Source organism: Lates calcarifer, linkage group LG12 (genome assembly GCF_001640805.2).
Source record: "Lates calcarifer isolate ASB-BC8 linkage group LG12, TLL_Latcal_v3, whole genome shotgun sequence".
NCBI lineage: Eukaryota > Metazoa > Chordata > Actinopteri > Centropomidae > Lates > Lates calcarifer.
In genome coordinates, this window is record NC_066844.1 from 22,889,660 (window position 1) to 22,910,551 (window position 20,892).

The 20,892-nt window shown below is 39.2% G+C and overlaps 1 protein-coding gene and 1 pseudogene across 1 annotated transcript; one reads left to right on the forward strand and one right to left on the reverse strand.

The window, feature by feature from the left end:
* Positions 1 to 117: 117 nt before the first annotated feature.
* On the reverse strand, positions 118 to 13,661 carry LOC108886471 (S-adenosylhomocysteine hydrolase-like protein 1; annotated as a pseudogene).
* Positions 13,662 to 15,697: 2,036 nt separating this feature from the next.
* On the forward strand, positions 15,698 to 20,174 carry srsf3b (serine and arginine rich splicing factor 3b). Its single transcript, XM_018681356.2, has 6 exons — positions 15,698 to 15,818; positions 16,717 to 16,927; positions 17,017 to 17,157; positions 19,118 to 19,156; positions 19,253 to 19,339; positions 19,617 to 20,174. The coding sequence occupies exons 2-6, from the start codon at positions 16,725 to 16,727 to the stop codon at positions 19,642 to 19,644; spliced, it is 498 nt and encodes a 165-aa protein (XP_018536872.1). The 5' UTR covers positions 15,698 to 15,818; positions 16,717 to 16,724; the 3' UTR covers positions 19,645 to 20,174.
* The last annotated feature ends 718 nt before the right edge of the window (positions 20,175 to 20,892 follow it).

Sequence of the window (20,892 nt, forward strand, 5' to 3'; positions counted from 1 at the left end):
CATCCAGTAATGACTGTACTCTTTACTTACCTGTGCTTGTGACATGAAGGCCACGGGCAATACATTTGCAGGATAGATGTGGCCTAATCGTGTTCGTGAAATGATGTATCTGAACCATTTTCAAATTTAAACAGCAGTTTATTAAAGGGAATCGTGCACAGAAATTTAACAAGATGTATACTACTGAAATTGTGTTCTTCAAACTAAAATACAGATACAGTGTTGAAAATATAGGTCTACTTTATAATTAATATATTATTTGCAGAACTATGTCTCCACATCAAAAAAAAAGAAAAAAAAGAGTGACCAGCTGTCAAATCAAGTCACAGTGGTATGCTTATTTACTTCAGTTTGACAAGCATCAAGCTGTCTGCCCCAGAAATAACACATTCATTTGTCTCTGTAATAGAGTTTAAGCTAGGGCGAAATCACCATTATTATTGTTTAAAGCAGGAGGAAGTTATGATAAAAGGCATGTACTATTATGAAAAAAACACTGTAAGTAATTACAATATATGATTGTTGAAAGAAAAAAATCTGGAATGAAAAATATACAATAAAATAAATGTAAAAAGCACATAAGAACACCATAATGTAAAATCCTGCCCACCAATGTCTAAAACTGTTAGTGATTTTACAGTAATGCATATTTAGGTCATGTAAAACACTGTTTAATAACTCTCCAACACTGCAGAAGCAAAATACTTCTGACTAAACAGAATATGTTTTGCTGCATAGCTATTATTGTATATTGCAGAATAACAACCATGTTGGGCATTACCATACTTGGGAAAAAACACAGTTGTACATGTGAATATAAATTACTAAGTGAGTCACAAGGCACTGTCAACTGACCAGTAACCATGGTTACAGTGCTCCTTGCTGACAATGATGTCCTCACTAAATGTCCTTGGCTCTAATGCCCTTAAAGCTGCTAGTGCAAAGATGAAAGCACTTCATAGTAGCACAATGTAGGCTAATATTCAATAAACAGCAGTAAGTGACAAAAAAACAACCTTAAAAAATGAAATTACTGGAGATTAAATACAGGAATTACCTGTAAGATTTTAGAAGGGTAATGAAAACAGATACTGAATGTGGAGCAACACCTTAACAAGGTAACAAGGTACTGATCCCTTGGCAGGGACAGTAATACTGTCAACTGTTTGGAGTAAAATACAGTGTAAAATACAGCATGTTGAATTGTGTTAAAGAGCTTCAAATTCAGCAAGAACAACAACTACCTGCACATTATATAGTTTGAATTTAAAAAAGAATCACTCAACCAAGTTTTCCAACATGGGCACTAATTTAAAAAAAAAAAACCTTACATGTGAATATAGAGAAATAAATGTGGTATAATGAAATAGTGCATTTAACAAGCCTTACTAAACAGTGCTTAAGCCTTTTAAACAATGAACATTTTCATGAAATAAAATACAATGCTGTGTTATTAGAATAGCTATAATAATGGTGCAACAGAGCAAGATAACATAGAGGTAAAGTTGACACATCTGTCTAAGCAAATGTGTAGATAACACAGCTTATCCATGTCTAGGCCCAGAGCATTTTAAGTTTACTGTTCTGTTGTTAAAAACTTCAAAAACAGAAATCCTCTAAATAACACAAGGTCAGAGACAAATCTAACAAACTCAATGTTGCAATTCAGCAAATGTTATTATTAGACTGCCTCATCAGACACTACATCTTATACAGTATAAACATACTGTATATGCAACACTCCTCCACATGCATTATGCAGAATTTACATAGCTGCAATAGTCAATTTACTCTAGACAGGTAAACCTAACAGATGGCATAGATCATAAAGTATCAAAATATCTAAACCTATTTGACACCTCTACTGTAAATAGTACTTTCAAGAGAATGACAGTAAGATTAGACAAGGATGCTAAAGGTCAGACGGTGCAGATGTGCTAAAAATGTATTTACAGATAATTTGAGATATTTGAATGCCCTGAGGTGCAGATACTTTTTTTAACCAGATACCAAAACCTCTAAAATGGAGACACCTTTTCAAGAAAATAAATGCAGATCTCTCTTCTTAAGTTTGCTATTGTCAAAAAGTACTGAGGTTCCTATGTACCCATATTTCGTGGATGTTAGCAGTAATGGTGATGGTACTATAGAGGTCAGGACATTTCCTCTTGTGGATGGAATGTATGAAGCGAGTAAGTGCTGCCACAACAAACAGAGAAACCTGTAAAGCTGCACTGAGCGACTTTTTTTGCCACCAGGCGGTAGAAAGACTCCCAGACAAACTCACAGACACACAGCATTGATTTATAGTCAGCTTATTAAGTTGTTATGGCTCATTTGTAAGCAAACAGTTGCCTACTACAACACCCAGCAGACACACAGCGACATCTAATTAGTCAAATGTCTGGCCACTTGATAGGTTTAAGTCCAATATTTACTAGCCTTTTAGCTCCAATTCGGTCCACATACTTAGGAAGAAGTTGTTTGACTCTCTTTGCAATAGGGGTTAACATCGGCTCTCTGTTGTTTTGTGCGAGACTTGACTTGTCTGGGTTCAATTTATGGAAATGGCTGCCAACAGCTTCTTACAGGAGGCCAATAAGAGACCCAGAACAATGAGCTAAAAGTGGCTAAAAAGATTTGTGGATTTTCATTTTAAGTAACCCTTTATAATCACGTGGAGGAATTTAATACAATGTTTTGATCAAAAATGTCGCTTAATGCAGGTTTAACTGATTTCATAATTAACCATTAACATTTCACAACAACTGTAACTCTTCCCTGTCACAGTCATTTGGCACAATATACTGATACATTATTCAATATCTATCAGAACTCTAAAACCAGGAGTCAGCAGGAATGGAAATGGATGCACCAGAAAATAAACAGAAGATCTAAGTGCTGTAGTGACTGTACTGACTTTTTACAGCCAGCTGGGTGCCATGTCCATCATCTGTAGGAAGCAGCAAGTGAAACAAAACTTGCTGTGATCAGTAAAATATAACTAAATATAAGCTGTGCATCCTGTGGAGAGTACAAAATACAATATACATAAATCTTTCATTTGTGATAGGGATAGGTAACCGTCCACACATGGGTGTGCTGATGGTGGCTCCCTTCCAGACTAATACCTGTGAACACCAAAAACAGGTTTAGTTCATAAAAGCTTAACAGAGAAGATATTAAAAACAATTTTTAAAGATGATGTTAAATGTGTTTTTGTGTGTTTGCGGGCACCAGACAATCTATTAATCAAGAGCAAAGCAACCATTTATTGTAGTTACTCAAATATGAGGACTTAGCTGCCTTTTTCTGTAAGAAACTGTTCATGTTTTAGGACTGTTGGTAAAATATTTGATGTTAAGGTATGAGATTGGGCTCTAATAATTTGTAGTGGAAATTTTACATGGATCAACAATAATTATTTAATCAGCACAAAATCCATACATGAACTGATGATGAATGAAATCAATATTATAAGTAAAGGTGTACCTGTAGTAGTTGGGTTTAAAAGGACCATTCTTGTTGAGACCCAGGTATTTTGCCTGCTCGTCAGTAAGCTCGGTCAGGTGGGCATCAAAAGTAGCCAGATGGAGACTGGCAACATATTCATCTGCAATACACAGATACGGTTTAGTTTAGAGAGAGTTCGACACAAGAAATCAACTCATGTCTGCTGGGTAGAGCTATATTTAGTAGTCACAGCCCGACTTAGGTCATCAGTTACAGCACCACCATCACCAGAGGCCATGAGTAAGTTCAGAGAAGGACAGTTTACAATTTCCTTCTCATCTCATGTCTTAAACTTGTATCTCAAAATTAACATGCAAGACAGGCTGAGGAAGAAATCAATTCACACACTTCATGCTACAGCCGTGAGTAATGTTACTCATTGGACTTCAAATACTTAAATACCACAGGTCGAGGTTAAGTATCTCTGTCCTTACCCATCTTCTTGGGAAGCAAGTAAACATCCTGCTTGTATCGTCCCTCGGGAGCATTGTACAACTCTATAAGGGCCAGAGCCTGAAAACAAACGTGCATTAATAACACTGTCGGAAATGGATGCACAGTATGAATTTAATGAAGAGCAATAAATGCAAGCTCAAATATGTTCTGTTGCTCTCTTGTTTTTATTATCACTGATGACATTTCCAGGTCAGAGCCCGTCTGCCAGGACGGCCAAATAATTACCGCCCATGATGAACCCTATCTACTCTGCAGTCTGCAGTGGACTTCAGCAATAACTACTGTGTGTCATTAGCTGCTATTGTATTAATATGTTACCTGAGTGGTGGCTGTGATGGACAAGACAAATGTAGGGACAGTGGAGCAGCTGAGGTTAAGAAGACGTCCCTACGGAAGAAAACATGTTATCAAAAACAAACCAAAAAGCATTTATGTTTAAGTATCTCTTTTCCAACATAATGTAACCCCACACATCAACATGCTGCTGTGTTCTTCACAAGCCAGAAACTGAGACTGATCAGTCATTTAGTGTGAGAAGCTTGAGTGGTCTATAGGGGTGCTATGGTATATCAATTATCTATTTGAAAGTTTCCATAATTCACTATTGGAGTGCAAATTATTTCATACGAGAGCTTGCAAAGGGAGAATGGATTGCTGGGTTGCTGTATGTTGTATAAATAGCGGTTCTGTGTATATGATGTGTTATATGTTATATTTGTTGGTGTTTTGTGCTTCCATTGCTTAAAATGTCAAGCGATTGAGTAAACTGATATGAATTTGTTTCCCACTAATGAGACTAACAAGTAAACTAAAGATCTTAGATCAAATTTATCACATGTTCAACAACATTATGTATCATGACACGTAGATGTAGTCACCTCAGCTAGAAGTATAACTCTCTTGCCATCGGGCCAGATGACGTGGTCCACCTGAGACCGCACTCTCTCCCAGGTCAACTCAGGGGTCCGAAGACTTGCCTGGAAGAGACGAGTGTATCAGTCAGTCTCACTGTGTTTGTGATAGTCCAACACAATGTGAAAGACCTGTCCTTAAGGACAAGGTTTCTGGAGGATATATTTAACTTGAAATTCTTCCATCGTAAACACCAGCTTACCACATCAATCTCAGTATTGGAGTGCCCCATGTTGCAGACGATGGAGCCATTCTTCATTCGGTCCAGCTGATCTCTGGTCACCACATTCTTGTTCCCTACAAGTAGACACAATCATTCAACTCAATCAGTGTATATCACCTGCCACATGGGACACAATAAGCACAGAGCCTTCAGGAACAGTACAAAGGGCCGTGAACTACTGTATACTGCATACAAGTATGTGCATCAAGTTACCAGTGCATGTGATGATGACATCAACGTGGCGAATGACCTCATTAAGCTTGACGACCCTGAATCCATCCATGCTGTTCACACACAAATGAAATTAGAGGTTCAGCATTCAGCCTCAGTGAGGGCAGTGACAAACAGGAAAGTATCTATTATTTATTGACACGCAACTAAAATCCAGTGGGCTCCCTTGTGTTACTGTTGAGTAGCTGAGAATAAGCTGAACTTAGTTATGTAACAATATGTTGTTAAATAATTAAAAGCAGAGTTTCTGGCTAAGTGGAGCAGCTGTGCTATGTTGTTATCCCTGCTGCCATCTCTCCTCTTCGTATATGTCAACACTTTCAGCATGGAGATCATCCCAGTTCTTGTTTTCCTCACCAGGCCTGCAGGGCACAGATGGGATCAATCTCTGTAACATAGACAATGGCTCCCAGAGCTTTCAGAGCAGCACAGCAACCTTTTCCAACCTGCAAAGACAAAATAATGTGATGCATGACTGGCAAAGTTATGTATTCCGGTTACTCTCAGCTTAATAGGGGAGTTACTCTTATCAGTGAACACAAACCACCTTATTACAACACCACCAGGTCTCTCTGTGTTAATCTCAATGATCTGCAAAGATGGATTCTTTAACATCCTCTACACTCAACAGTGAGACAAAGATGTTCACTGGCCTGTAAATCCTTTGCAATGAAATATAATGACATCCGTGTCACAACACCATAGCCTGTGTTGTATGAGTTGTTAGCACTGCAGTGTATCATCTTTAATGTTTTCACAGCTATATGATCAACATTAGTTTGGTATGTTAGGTATGTTAGTGTTAAAAGCACCATCTTACCTCACCGTACCCACATACAACCACCTGTTTGCCTCCAAACATGACATCTGTGGTTCTCTTCAAGCTAGAGAGGTTTGAGACATAAAATTAGCACATTTTGCAGAAGTGAAAAACTGCCAATTTGTATTTGTCCTGCTCCAAAAATCTGGCATCTTTTTATGATAGAGCAGTAAAGTGTTATTTGGCAATGTCTGCACAAAGTTGTCTATGTCTATATCTCTATTGTTTTGGATAATATGACGAGTCTGTGGAATAAAAGGTTTCATCCTTTACATAACAGATTATCTGTTCCTTAAATATCCCAGTTCAATAAATCTGAAGGTCTGATGATGCTGACATTTAGTGCCATAACTCATAATAGAACACCTGCTACAAGACATCAGTGTACCTTGAAGATAATTAATCAGAGGGAACAGCAATAAATTATGCGTGGGGACAAGGGAAAGCACTGACCCGATACAGAGTCTCTCTACTCTGGAGACACTGTTAAAGAGTACAAGACTATTCATATGCTGCCTTGGTGATAATTAACAGCAGGGTAATAAATATAACATGTTTGTTCTGGCTGCTTCACTGACTGTTTAGCACAGTCCACAGAGCCTGCAGTGTTTACCACAAGAAGCAGCTTTTTAAAAAGCCATTGAGGTGATATGTGGATTTGAAAGGAGCACTGCAATGACACCAATGTTTCCTGAGCTCGTCCACCCTCTACTGTTGAACAGTGACGCTCATTTCAGTAGTTCTGAATGTATTTAACTCTCTGTTGTTTTCACAGTATGAAGACAGGTCTTTGTTGAACAGTCATTGCAAAGCTGTGTAATAAACAAACTGTTCTGGTGTTGAGCCTTCCAACAATCAAATACCTGCAACTCAAGCTTACTCACCCGTCCAAGATCGACTCTCTGCAGCAGTACAGGTTGTCAAACTTCTGCTTCGTCACAGAGTCATTTACATTCATTGCTGGCACACACAGTTTTCCAGCTTTAGACAGTTGATACAGCCTACAAAGAAGAAGACAGGGACGTGTCACTTTGTGTTTGTGTGTAATTAAATATTTACAGGAAGTGCATGTCTATTACACAGTAAATTACCTGTGAACCCCAGTGACACTCTCCTCTACGATGCCCCTGATCTTCTTGAATACATTAGGGTATTTCTTGTACATCCAGTGTGTCAAGTCTCCTCCATCATCAAGGATCTAACAGGTAAGAGGAAAAAGTTATGATTATTCTTTATGAACATGAGTGTTAGTAAAGAGACAGTGCTGACAGAGAATAAAATACATTGTAAAGCCTGGCACTGCTTATCTCCTTTTGGGCTCACAGCCAAAAGAAATCACACATTCATTTTCACATTTTCATCTTTCCCACATACCATGTTAGGCTGCCAGCCCTCAGTGTTGACACAGCGGTCAATGCACCACCAGAAGTCATCCTCAGACTCCCCCTTCCAGGCAAACACAGCCACACCTGAGACATAACAGATGGGTAATATCTTCAGAAATCTTACATCAACAATACCGTGTTTGTCAGCCATCTTGATTTTGTCTTCCAAAACAGAAACTGGAGAGACGCCATTGGAGCTTCTATGCCACCATTAAATAAATACTTTCATAACTTGATGTATTACAATGAATGAGGGCAAAATTACTGAGACTGTAGCAGTGAATTATAGTTGGTGCAGCAACAGAAAGATTATAGGAGTATCATTATATCATAATATCATCATTGAGTGTAAAAGTGAGATGGAGAACTGTTCAAAATTCACAGACATTTGTGCTTTCAATGCGCCCTATAGTTTAATGAAAATGTTTTCCCCCATAGAACAACTCAACATGTCGTGGACTATGCACAGCAATAATTTACTGAACAGTGGACACAAATCCAAAGACCCATGATCTCAACTGAGTGACTCCTAAATCTGCAGTAACCCCCCTCAGTTTGTCAGATCATGAAAGCTCTACTGTGGAAATTTAGTACATACTTAAACCATCACATAGCAACCACAGATAAAGGGCTCAGGTTGTTCTGTTCTTTCAGTAAATGGCAAATCTTATGTGTCCCCATTATCTCTGCAGAGCTGATTTCTCAAGAGTTAATTAAACATTTCCAAACAGTATCCCTGGTTCTGAAAGACATGAGATGCTCACATGGCAAAGAACACCTGTGCTTGTAATAGTAACATGGTCTGGTTACAAACATACTATTATTTGTAATTAAGTGAAACTATAATGAGCATGATTTCTGGGCAAAAAACATTTCCATTACTTTCATTCAACCTCACAAAATTGCCCATTGCTTATCACCAGCACATATGGGATTTCAGGTAAAATGAGTGATGGTGTTTGAGCTCCAACTGAATGCTCTCTACTGTCTCCACTGCTCACCTATCTCTGAAAGAGCAGCAGCCACTTCATTTTGTGTAGAGTATATGTTACAGGCAGTCCAGCGGCACTGAGCCCCAAGAGCCACCAGAGTCTCAATCAGCACCTGAAAACAAAAAGGTGAGCAACAGGTGAAGAGAGGAGATGAGAGAGAGAGAGAAGAGAGAGAAGAGCTATTCACTCATCAATAATACTACATATCAATCGCTTGTGCATTTTATTATTCAGTAACACATAATTTTAAAATGAACCAGGAGTTCTTTAAGAATTTAAGACTCAGATAATACAAGAGTTTGTGTAAAGTTACATAAAAACTTGTCTGTGCAGTAAGTAGTGCAGACACTGTGATTAAACTTGACCTAAAATCCTATTCTGATTAAGAGGCACTATCACACTGCAGCCTTTGCTTGGGCGCTGAAGCTAAATGTCAGAGAGAAATCTTACTGCAGTCTGGGCAGTGATGTGAGTGCAGCCCACAATTTTGGCACCTGCCAACGGTTTCTCACTCTGTGCTCTCTTCCTGAGTGAGATCAGCGCTGACATGTCTGAAAACAACATAAAAGGGGATGAGTGTGAAAGGCAGCAATGCAGAATTTTTTAAATTTTATTCATCTAGGCAGCATTTGAAATCAAACAGAAGGATGATCAGATCTTTAAAATAAGTGGCGATGTAACTGCATCTTCTCTGTGTCTTACCTTGTTCTGCGATCTCAATCTCACGTCTGCCGAATTCAGCCTGTTTGATGTTCTTGACACAGAAATCAGTGCTGCCTTTGGAGTTGACCTGCGTCTTGTCCCGTGGTGAAGTCTCGTCATCAGAGCTATCCGTATAGGATGCAGCTGTGAGGGACACAAGGTTTCAAATTAAAGACACTACTGAGTAAACAGATGACACAATGCTGGACAACAATGATCATTTTGTTCAAGACTAATTTCTTTTTTAAGAAACTTTTCATGTGAGGACTAGACAAATAAATCAGACTACGACAGTTTTTTGGCGCACACGTGTACCAGGTTGTTTCTCCATCTTACCAGAGCTGTAGCTGTCTGTGGATGACTGGGAGATGGAGCGGGACAGGGAGCGACGACCCGCCTTGGTGGGGAACCTGCTGAACTCCTGCTTGTCCTCCACAAACTGGATTTGCTAAAATAAACAAAAGTCTTGTTAAACACTGTAAATTCAGTGCTTTCATGGGGGGGGGGTTAAACCAACGTAATTTTAAATGGATACAGACCTAACTACAAAATGTAAAGCTGTGCTGCTTTAGCAGATATTGGAACTGGACTGTTTTTGTTTTACTTGAGGCTTTGCTTGTGTACACAGCTTTGGCCTTGACTAGATTTGGATGTAGTGGAAGACAAATGAAATTCTTTGCTAAAAACACTTTGGCAATATGATAATCCTTCTCATACAAGTAAGCTTGTTTGGCTATATTGCCAAAAATAGATGTTGGGCCGCAGCCCAACACCCATTGCACCATCAAGACTGATGTTCCAAAATTAAGCTGCCCAGGCCAAATTTTAGTTTGGATGGCACCATCTGACTCATGATTGTGTAATAATTGTGTCCATCCCCTCAATTTACCATAGCTTTACCGCAATCCAAAAACATACAGATCATCTCATGCTTATCCTTTATTTGTCTGCATCCAAATGAGCAGTTATTACATACTTACACAGAAAGTATGTCTGTAAGAAGAAGGAACCTGTGTTTTAGGTGTTTGCACCATATTTATGCCTGGTCAGCTAACTTTCTGTCAGAGTAGTTAAACCAGAAACGATTGTGTTGACAGGGATTTTGCATGCATCGAAGCAACATGAGCCAGTGAGAAAAATTCCTCTAGGTGCAGTAACATTATCCTCTCACAGGCAAGGCAGTGAGCCCAAGTATGGAAAAGAGGACAGGCAGATTTCTACATCTCAGCAGTTTCTGAAATGTTTTTGTTTTTATTTTCTTTACTGTGCCAGGTGAGATCTCAAACTCTTTTTTGGCCTCAGCAAAAAAAGGAGATATTTAAAGAATCAGTGCATGAAATGACCTTAATGGGTCGGCCTACAGACTACATTGTCAGTGAGGTGCCATTCCTGTCATTAATATCACTGAATAAGAGTTAGGTCGGTCTCTGGTTTCTAGGTTGAGGACTGATACTGAAAACCCTCCACATACCAGTGTAAATAACATGGCAACAAAGAACAATGTGAAGCTGTTTTCTGGAGATTAAGGTGACAAGACACCACATAATTTCTCCTGGACAGGGCAGTGTGGATTACAGGGTCCTAAAGCCTGACTGAAACCGAAGTTATAGTTCACTTAGATTTGGTAATCAAAGTACTCATTCAGTGCCTTAGAGTCCTCACTACTAATGCTGAGGTCATGTAGGATGAATGTGATGGCAGCAAGTACTCCAGGTTTTATGCAGTCACTTGGTGTACACTGTTTTATGTGAGCTGGCATGATGGCCTTTAATATCTGTTTTACATATCAGATCTTTACAATATGTTTTAGGTACTTTTATGGTGTTTTATTGCATCTTATGTTTCTCTCTGTGTGTTTTATGTTTCACCTGACTGCAAAATAAATGTCCCCTCAGGAATAATAAAGCTGAAGCAGACAAAAGCCTAGATGATGCCACATTTAGACCACTTGTTCCCATACTCTGAACAGTCTCCTCATTGATTTTAGAAATGTGCATGTCTTTAACAATGTTTAAAACAAACCTATGTGCTCTTTCCTAAAATATTTTATAATATTGTCCCTTGCCAACAGTATTTGTTACTTAACCACTGTTGTTTTGTTTTTAAATATCCCTCAAAGAGATTACTGCAACAAATATGATTAAAGGGGCATGACTGATAAAAGTAGTTAAGTAGTAGTTATGATTTTGCGTAACCATCTTCTTAGAACAAAAGCCACACCAAACCCATACTTAACCATGACCTCCAACCTAATTCCCATGTATAATCATTTGTAAGCTTTCGACTTAACTGAGCCGTCAATACCTAAATATTAACTACAGGACATAACCATTCAACTGAACATCTGTAGTATAATAGCTTTACCTAGGCCAAACATTTCTGGGTTAGCAGAGTAAATGTTGTCTCCTGGGCTTCGAGACTGGATCACAGAGGGGATAAACCACATGGACAAAGCAACAGTCCCCTTTTTACCCTCCCAACAAGCTGGAACTACCTTTGACCTCACAGGACAGATGAAAACAGTCATTACTTAAATTTGTCATTCTTCTTGCTGTGTCTTACAAAACTTACCACAATTTAACTCATGTCTACAGTAGTCACCTCTAGTTCACTGTTCAGAAGCAGAATATTAGTCCTTCCATCGTGTCTGGGAGTATAGCTTTGCTTTCTTTGGATTCTGAAAGAGTTCCTGCACATATTCTACTCTTAGTAGGATCAAACAAGATAATAGGTAAATTAGATTAACTATATTACTATAACCTGATTTCTGCTTTATTATTTGGCACCCACTCCTTGTGTAAACATTTCCCAAACATCCAGTGAACTGATTTCATTCCAACAGGACCTCTCTTACACTCACTGACCCGAACAAAAAATAAATAATGTTTGGGATCCCTATAATGCAAGCTAATGACCGCAGTAATATTAAGTCCCTCTCAAACAGAGAATGAGGATATGAAACAGTTGGCCTATAATGAGGCTGCCAGGCTGAGTAATAAGTCTTGAGCTGAGAGTGTTGAAACTTTGCATTTGACAGATTGCTGATCACAGCTGAACAATAAGTTTGCACCATGTAAAGAGAGATTAGAAAATGTATTTTGTCCAAAGCTGGCATTCAATTGTCCACACCAGCTTCAATGAGGCATGCAAATACTTTCCATTCTCAAACCCCAAAGAATTCAAGGTTCAAGGCTTCCTTGTTCCTTGAAAGTGTCAGTCAATGTGAGTCTTATTTTGTAAGTGTCATACAGAACAAATCTTGTTTCCTTGAGGTGGATATTGCTGGGAAATGAAACAGTACAGGATGTATTTGGCAACAGTTAGCTAGTTTCTCTGTTAAGTGAACCATTGCCCATGCATTTCTTTGTTGAAGCGGAGGATGAAATACAAATACTGAAAGAAGTGCTGAAGGAATTTCATATTGTCCATGTGTAAATGCTAAAATGAACTATAAGTGTCAGTTGAAGTGGAGGCCCAAAAAAATTAATGCAAATTCAAATGTATAAACTGAAAGATGTGGGTGTGAGGTGTAAACTCTGAGTAAGGTGTAAGACTGAAAGATAATCCAGATGAGTTTCTCTGTCTTAAATGAATCATTGTTGGTGTATTGGTGTAGCTATGAGGTGCATTTTGCATTGAGAGTAAATTCAAATGCATTAAAATGAATATACCATTTAAAAGTGGAGCATTAACATGCAGGATATTCTCTTTATTTACCAAAGGACTGAAGGTTGTCTGTTATCTAGTATAGTGTTGGCTGTAACGCTATTTCAAATAACATTTCCTGGTCTACAACTGACCCCATGCACAATATTTGTACAACTGAAAGCAGTGTATTAATCTACCAGACTGTATAACGTCCTGCAATCAGTTTCTACCATGTAAATGTGATGTTATGCGCAGACTTGGCTGAAGTCTTACCTTTTTAACTGGTTTGTGAGTGGGCACAGCGCTGAAGCACTGACGACAGCTCTCCCATGTTCATTTCGCTGTTTTTGCTCACGGTCATGGCTGAATATTTTTCCGCCACGTTTTCGCTCTCTTTCACCTCCTTGCTCGCCTGCTTCACCTCCAACTTCGCCTCGCCGGCCGGCTCTGACATGCTGACGGTTGTCTGACGTTACCTGGACAGAAATATAAACAACCGTTGAGCCTCCTCTGGTAGTAACGTCCGAAGCTAACCACCGCTAGCTGGCTTCTCTGCAACAACGAGGAAGAGAGGTTTTTCAAATAACGTATACGTTTAAAAAAACAGAAAAACAAACGCAGTAATTATGTATCTGACTGTAAGTGGCCTACGTTGATTTGGCGCTGTTAAATATCGATATGTTGTCTGTTATGCTGCGTGGAGTAGAGCCTTGGTGTTTCCCTGCTGGCTCAGCTGTCACCTGGCTGAGTAACTTTGTGGGCGGAAACTAACAGACTGAGGGGGCGTGTCATTTACTAAGATGCGTTCATGTATAGTGGGACAACACAGTTAAAAACAATACCAACGGCGCAATAAAGGGGTTCGTGTTTATTATTTTTCAGTTTCGGCTAAACTTAACACGACAGTTTTCATTACAGACTGTACCTTAATTTATAGTATCTGTTCTGAAAGTCACGCAAATGCAACTTTCTTTTCATTACATATTTTCTTCCCACTTTATTTGCTTGTAGTCTGAGCGAGAAATATCTCCCGATTCCACACTAATACTATAAAGTATACACTCCATACTAATTTGCATAATATGCTATTTAGTTGGATTGGTTTATAGTTGGTTTGTACATACTGTTTTGCACTAATAGATAATATAGGCTATTTATGTGATTTCGGAAAAATTAAAAAAAAAAAATCCAACTTCTTTATGTTAAATAATTGTATTTTTCATGACATCCATGCAGCCATTTCACCTTAGTGCACAATTTATTATTTTATTCCTCCTGTGGAAATCTGTGCATTCAGTTTGAGAGGAATTAGTCACTTGTGAATCAATCAATAATTAATATGCATACCCACAACTTGCTTTGTATAATTTTTTGTCATATTTCCAGTGTGAACACTCAAGAAAATACTGTTAAATGCAACATTAAGCTCACAGAAATCCCCGTTCAACCATGCATCCTCCCTTTCAATGGTCTGAGATTGTAAACTCTAGTATCACTATCACTATCTGCCAGTCAACCAAAACCAGCAATTTGCCAGTCAACCAAAACCAGCAATTTGGTTTGTTACATCATAGCATCAAAACTATTTATACCTGTAGAAAGGTGTGAATAGCCTCAGTGATATTCACATGGTTGCTGCCCAGTGCAGTTTAAGTCTTCTTCTACACGCTACTGATCAACAAAAGCATCTCTGCAGAGTTTGAAAGGAGTGGAGAGCATGGAATGCACAAAACTCTGTGAAATTTGACTGAAAATTGTGTAAAGCATTCTGTAGTCCCCTCCAGGGCCCCATAAACAGGATAAGCAGGTATAGAAAATGGGTTTACCAAGGTAAATTACCTCAAGCAAAACAAAAAACAATGAGGTACATAAGTAAAATGTGCTGTAGAGATGTTCCATGGGGCCACAGGTGATATTCAGGCTCTGATAGGATCAGTAGAAGTCACACAGATCATCCCTCAACCAGAGTGAACTGTATGCAAATTGCAACCCCTTCAAAACTGGGATGCACACAACTTTGCACACTACAAGTTGCCATTCTTCATGAGGTAAGGACATAGAGAAGTGAAGCATCTGAAACCCAAAAGAGGTACCTGGCTTGATCTCCGGTATATGTCTTCAATCCACAACTCATGTTTCAGCTCTACTTTGAGGGTAAGGATATTGTTGAGATTTTTGAAAACTTATTTTTAAGCTTTCTAATGGTTGGGGGAGTTAACTGGCCCTAAGAGCTGGGTGCAGCTTTTGTTTCTGTGCATGATGACTGTTTGTAAGTTACAGAAAACTGAAAAAAGCATCATAATTCTAATTTTCCTTGCTGAGTTTCATATATAAAAATGTAATGTCACCACCAAAAAGCCTCTCATTTTTAATTTGAAAGAATTTGAGTATGCAGTAGGCCTACATTAAGACGATTACATCTTGAATGTGATGCTGTAGGGTTGTAAATGAGTGTATGTCGTTTTTGTTTCTTTACATTTGAATTATTAAGTTACTTATTTATTCTATCTACATTGCAACTTTGTTGTTAATGTGCCCTGCCCTCAGTCAAAAATGCTGAAACAGCGCCACAGTCAAATTGACTCCTACAATGTGGCCAAAGATGGTATTGCAGCTTGATGCGCCAGCGTTAAAGTGTGCGTTCGTAAATGGTTCCCGGTCATTATGTCATTCGTTTCTAAGTTCTCAATAAACTTCCTTTATATTTCAGAAAATTGTCTCACCTAATCAAATAATATCAAGCCTCTGTAATATTAATTATGTGTTGCTAGACTGTTAAATTTCATAGGCATAGTAAGAAATTACCCACAAATATTAACTGACCCCGCCCTCCCGGAGCAGTTTCCTTTTCCGTCACGCCATTTTCCATCGACGACCGAAGATCAAACGAGTTAGAGGAGCGCGGAAAGCCTTAGCAGTGAATTTCAACAAACACGGTAGAGTCCTAACAAAACTTTTCATAATGCATTGTTCTGAAACTTTACTTAAAAAATAACCCACTGTGGGCAATTAATCGTATCGCCATATCCTTTTAATCTATTGTTTGATTTCTGCGATTGCCGCTGTCTAGGCCTTGGAAAGGCGACAGCCATTTTAGCTGTCGTTAACTAGCCAACGTTAATAGCTACTATTGACGCCAAAGCGTCGAAATATAATATAACTTCAAATTTGAATCATGTTTTAAAGGTGGTATATAAGGAACAGTCACTCAGTAAAATAAAGGGTTATTTACCGATTTCGGAGTCTGCGTTAGTTACCATGCTGCTCATTTTTCCGAAGCTAACGCAAGCTAAGGCTGCAGGTCCGACAGAAATGTAGGCCAAGCTTCTTTGGATTGTTTTACACATCCCAGAACTGCTTGTAAATGTGTTTCTTGGATAAATGTGGTGTGTTTTTCATGCAGCGTTAAATCATTAACAGAAAGGGAGCCTTACAACACACTCTGTTGGACGGTATTTTGGATAATATGTTGGAGAAAGTGAACAGACGTGTGGCATTTTGCGGAAACTTGAGCAGTAACGTTTATTTTCACACCACACGCTCTGTTAACTTGGTTTAATTTACTGGTCTGAGCTTTTACTCAGGAGAACAGAGATGGTAGTGGTGTGGGGCACTTTGTTTTGCGAGCTGCAGAAATCCCAGGCCTCTGGTGTGAGTCCTGCACAAAGCACAGGGGTTACTGAGACCAGCCTTTGTCTTCCCAGGTCCTAAAGTTGTGAACTAATGAATCAAGATGTAAACTTTTAGTAGTTTGACCACGGGTCTATTCAAAGGAGAATATTAAAGCATGTACTGCATTAATAACCAACTCCCTGTCTTTGTTTTATTTTTCAGATCCAGTCATGCATCGTGACTGTCCTCTCGACTGTAAAGTCTATGTTGGAAACTTGGGCAACAATGGAAACAAGACAGAGTTAGAAAGAGCGTTTGGCTACTATGGCCCTCTCCGCAGTGTATGGGTGGCCAGGAACCCCCCAGGCTTTGCTTTTGTAGAATTCGAGGATCCCAGAGATGCAACTGATGCAGTGCGAGAGCTTGATGGAAGGTAAGAGTCGATCTCATCTTGGGATACAGTGACCTAAATAAGGGAAACAGGGCAGATTCAATAGGTAACAGCGGTTGTTTGTTTTACAGGACGTTGTGTGGTTGCCGAGTGCGAGTAGAGCTGTCTAACGGTGAGAAACGCAGTCGCACCCGTGGCGCTCCCCCTTCATGGAGCAGGCGTCCCCGAGACCGAGATGACTACAGGCGTCGTAGCCCACCACCCAGGCGAAGGTGACCTACATGATGTTGTTTGACAGTGGCCTGTTGAAACAACACGTTATATACATATCTATAATCCTGCTCTGTGGTTTAATCAAAGCACTCTCTTGCCTGCAGTATATTTCCTGGGAATTGCTTATGTTTTTCCAGTCTAGGCATTTCTAGCGTTTGTAATCTTTTCTGCTGATTATACATTTGTGACTGTTGCAATGTCTAAGGCTTGCAGTTTCATCTTCATTGACATTACTGGTCATGTTATGTACAGAGCCAAACAGACAGTCATAAACAAATAATGATATATGACATATAGAAGATTCTGTAGTGAAGCCTTTCTCTCACAAAATGCATCTGCAAATCTGGCCTGCAAGATTTTTGTGTACATTTTCTGTGCACTCGCAGGAAGTTTCTGCATTTTAACTGCTTTAAAATGGCGAATTGGGTTTGTGAAGTAGGATTAGGCAATTCCTATGTCGGGAGAAGTATAGTCTGTTTAAAATTTTGGGGGGATGAAAGTGCCAAATGTGATGCATTTTTTTTCCTTTTTGTTTGAGGATGCTTTTTATTTTTCATCTATATTAATAAGAATGAAACCCGTTGCAGAGCCACCACCATGCCTCTTCTCACCACCCTCTGAGTCAATCAACTAGTCCTCTTTCAGCATCATGTGACTGCTGACCATCGTGCCCCAATCAGCTTGGCTGGTGCTGTCACATGACCCAGGCATGGCCAGTCGTCAGGTTGCACCAGCCCATTGGTTCCTCAGCATGCCGTTCTCAACCTCCTCCTCCTTCAACCTTAACCCAAACGGCAGCGGCCCACCTCACATTCCCGACCAATCAGCGTATTTCGTTTCCAAATGTCTACAACCTACCAGCAGCAGCCTTCGGCTAACCAATTAAAGCAGGAAAAAAGCCACAGCCAGCCCCCATCTGCCTGCCACCTAATCACCTTGCAGCATCTGGCCAGTCCTATTCAGCCAATTCTACCTACCCGGCCGACAGTCTGCCTCCCTTTCGTCATATCTAGCTTGTTGAAAACCAAAAATACTAGTAAGTTTTCCTGCTTCATTCAGTACACTGCTGATTACAGTTTTGAAAGTGAAGAGACAGCTGGTTTGAAAAGGTTGTTCTTTTTTCTTTTTAAATTATTTTTATTTGAATCATAAGTTTGTCATTTGTCCTCCACCATTACTGTAATTCCTTGTTTCAAAGGGGAATGCTCCAACACCAAATGTCTGGAACTTCACATTTCCAGAGATTTTCGATTATAGATAATCTTCTGGTATGTCTTGGGGCTCTGAGCAGAATTATGAAGTCACACGAATCAAAACTCTTCTCAATCCCCCCAATGAATATCAAGACTTTTTTTGTGCTGTATGGTTGGTTTTAGCAGATCTTATTGGACTTTGTTACTAGCCTCCATTTTCTTATGTTCTCCCTTGAAGTGCAGTGGACCAGTTTCATACAGATGGTGGCCTCTGTGTGTCTTTTTATTCCCACACCAGGGCCAGTCCACAGTGCGGTGTAAAATCTTCTGATAGGGGTGAATGTTGCTTGTTAGCTCACTTTGGTTTTGTAGGCTGTGAAGCTCAGACATAAGACATATCTCTTATATATTAATTGTAGGACTCATCCTAGTCTATCACTTCATGTTAAAAGCTGGAATATAATTCACACTGGTGACTTCACTTAAAGATGCCTGTGATACTGTGGGATAGGTGAGAGGTGATTCCTGAGCACCTGCCATCTTTATGCGTCAGGTCCATTGCCAGCGAGTTACGCTTTCTAATTGAGATAATTGTATTTGTGGAAAACCACCCAAGTCTTTTATTTTCATTTTGACTTAACGTGATAGACAAACAGCTGTGTTGAAGGAGGCCCATGTAAGAAAAGGATTAAATAGCGTGGAGTTCTACGGGGGTATTCGCTGCATCTGTCTTTGTTTTTAACACTTCTGTATTTTTCCTGCGCAGATCCCCACGCAGGAGGAGCTTCAGCCGCAGTCGTAGCAGGTGTGTTGACACAGATCTTTAAGAATAATTTATCTGTTAAAGTGAGTCCAGGTGAAATGTGAATGTTTACTTAATGGGATGGTTTGGCTTTTGTAGGTCTTTCTCCAGAGACAGGAGGAGGGAGAGGTCCCTCTCCCGGGACAGGAACCACAAACCTTCGAGATCCTTCTCTCGATCAAGGAGGTACTGATGCACTCTCTAGCTGTCTATAAATGATATTCAAGTTGGATGTTTGATAACATGATGTGAAGTGTGATATGACGCGCCTGTGGAAACTACTGTAGATCCATTTTGTTCTAGAGGACACTTCACCACTGAGAATAACGCTCCTTGTACATGCTGCCCTTTGGCTGTCTATAATTAAGCCTTGTTTGCATGTACTGCTGAGAATGTTGCAGTGAGAGTTTGGTCAGTAATTCTTGCTAGCTTTAACAGTTTCTGGTTTGTTTCTCTCCTGCAGCCGCTCCAGGTCTAATGACAGAAAATAGAGGAAAGTCTGTCAGGCATAAAGGGAGCGTGAAGACTGAACGGTTGTACAGGCTTTGCCGTTTCATACGATGGACTTCAACATGGCCGCTCGGTCATTTTTTGTGTTGGGTTTTTTAAACAATCAAGCATTTTAGTGTCCCTCCCCTTTTGTTGTTATGGTAATTTTCAGATACTTTGAGTGGGTGTGCAAAGGAGTGATGCGTCACTGAAGTCGTGTCCGTCTCCTCGGTCCTGAAAACAGTCGTACCACCCAGCATTCCAGTTCACCAGTTAATCTCTTGATAGCTTTGGTTTTTGTTGATGAATGTACTGTGTAGTTTGACATAGTGTGAGTAGTTCCTCATTTTCATTGTGTAAACGCCAGCATTTTTTTAAGGAAGGACTGGAATGATGAGTACTCAAGTCCCTCCTTTTGATTGTCTGTAAAGCCAACCTATTTTTCAACGTGCTACTTTTCTTCATACTGAAGGTTTCCATCTGTTAATGGTTGGTCATTTGTAATAAAGGAACCCTCATTCATGATGCAAAACTATGGCATTGTTTTTATTAAGGAAAAAGTGTAATTAACACAAGTTTAATTTTTGTCTTTGAAGTTTTCCATTTATTTTCTTTTGTTTGATACTCTGTGAAATGGTCTCTCAATTAAAAAAATACTTGTAAAAAAAAAAAGCTGCATTGTTCATATAGTTTTCCTTTTACCTCAAGTTTATTTATATACAAGCTACCAATTTACTTCTCCACAAGAGGGCACTGCTACAGCATCAGTCAAGCAAAGGAACATTGGTCTGGGTCAGGTCACTTGCTAATTTTACAACTGCCACATTAAATGTATTTAATATCCTTTTGATCCATGTTAATGTCACTAGCTGCAGTTGAGATTTTGCCTTGTATAATACCGTAATTGATATTATAGTATGTTTGAATATTTTCAGACCATAAGGTGATTGATTGTGAATACAGTTCAGAAGAAAAAAAAAACTTTGTAATTGTGACATTCACATTTCAGATAAAACTGAACCTTTTACTGGTGGTAAATACAGAAATAGTCTAAATGCAGTTAAAGAAGTTTTACCGAAAGAAATGAGGATATTATTAATGGAAAGTCTATCATTATGGTATGTTACAGTAAAGTAGCAGATGGAGATATGTAATGTGACAGACTTTTTAGATACATTATAGATTTCTTTAATTGGAGGCTCCAAACAATGTTATGTAAGTAACACAAGTGTTAGTTGTCATTGAAACGA

Excerpts from the sequence above, each read along its gene's own strand:
- srsf3b (XM_018681356.2), top strand. The coding sequence starts at position 16,725 with ATGCATCGTGACTGTCCTCTCGACTGTAAAGTCTATGTTGGAAACTTG. Across the intron at positions 16,928-17,016 it reads GTGCGAGAGCTTGATGGAAG|GACGTTGTGTGGTTGCCGAG; the intron begins GTAAGAGTCGAT and ends TTTGTTTTACAG. Across the intron at positions 19,157-19,252 it reads TTCAGCCGCAGTCGTAGCAG|GTCTTTCTCCAGAGACAGGA; the intron begins GTGTGTTGACAC and ends TGGCTTTTGTAG.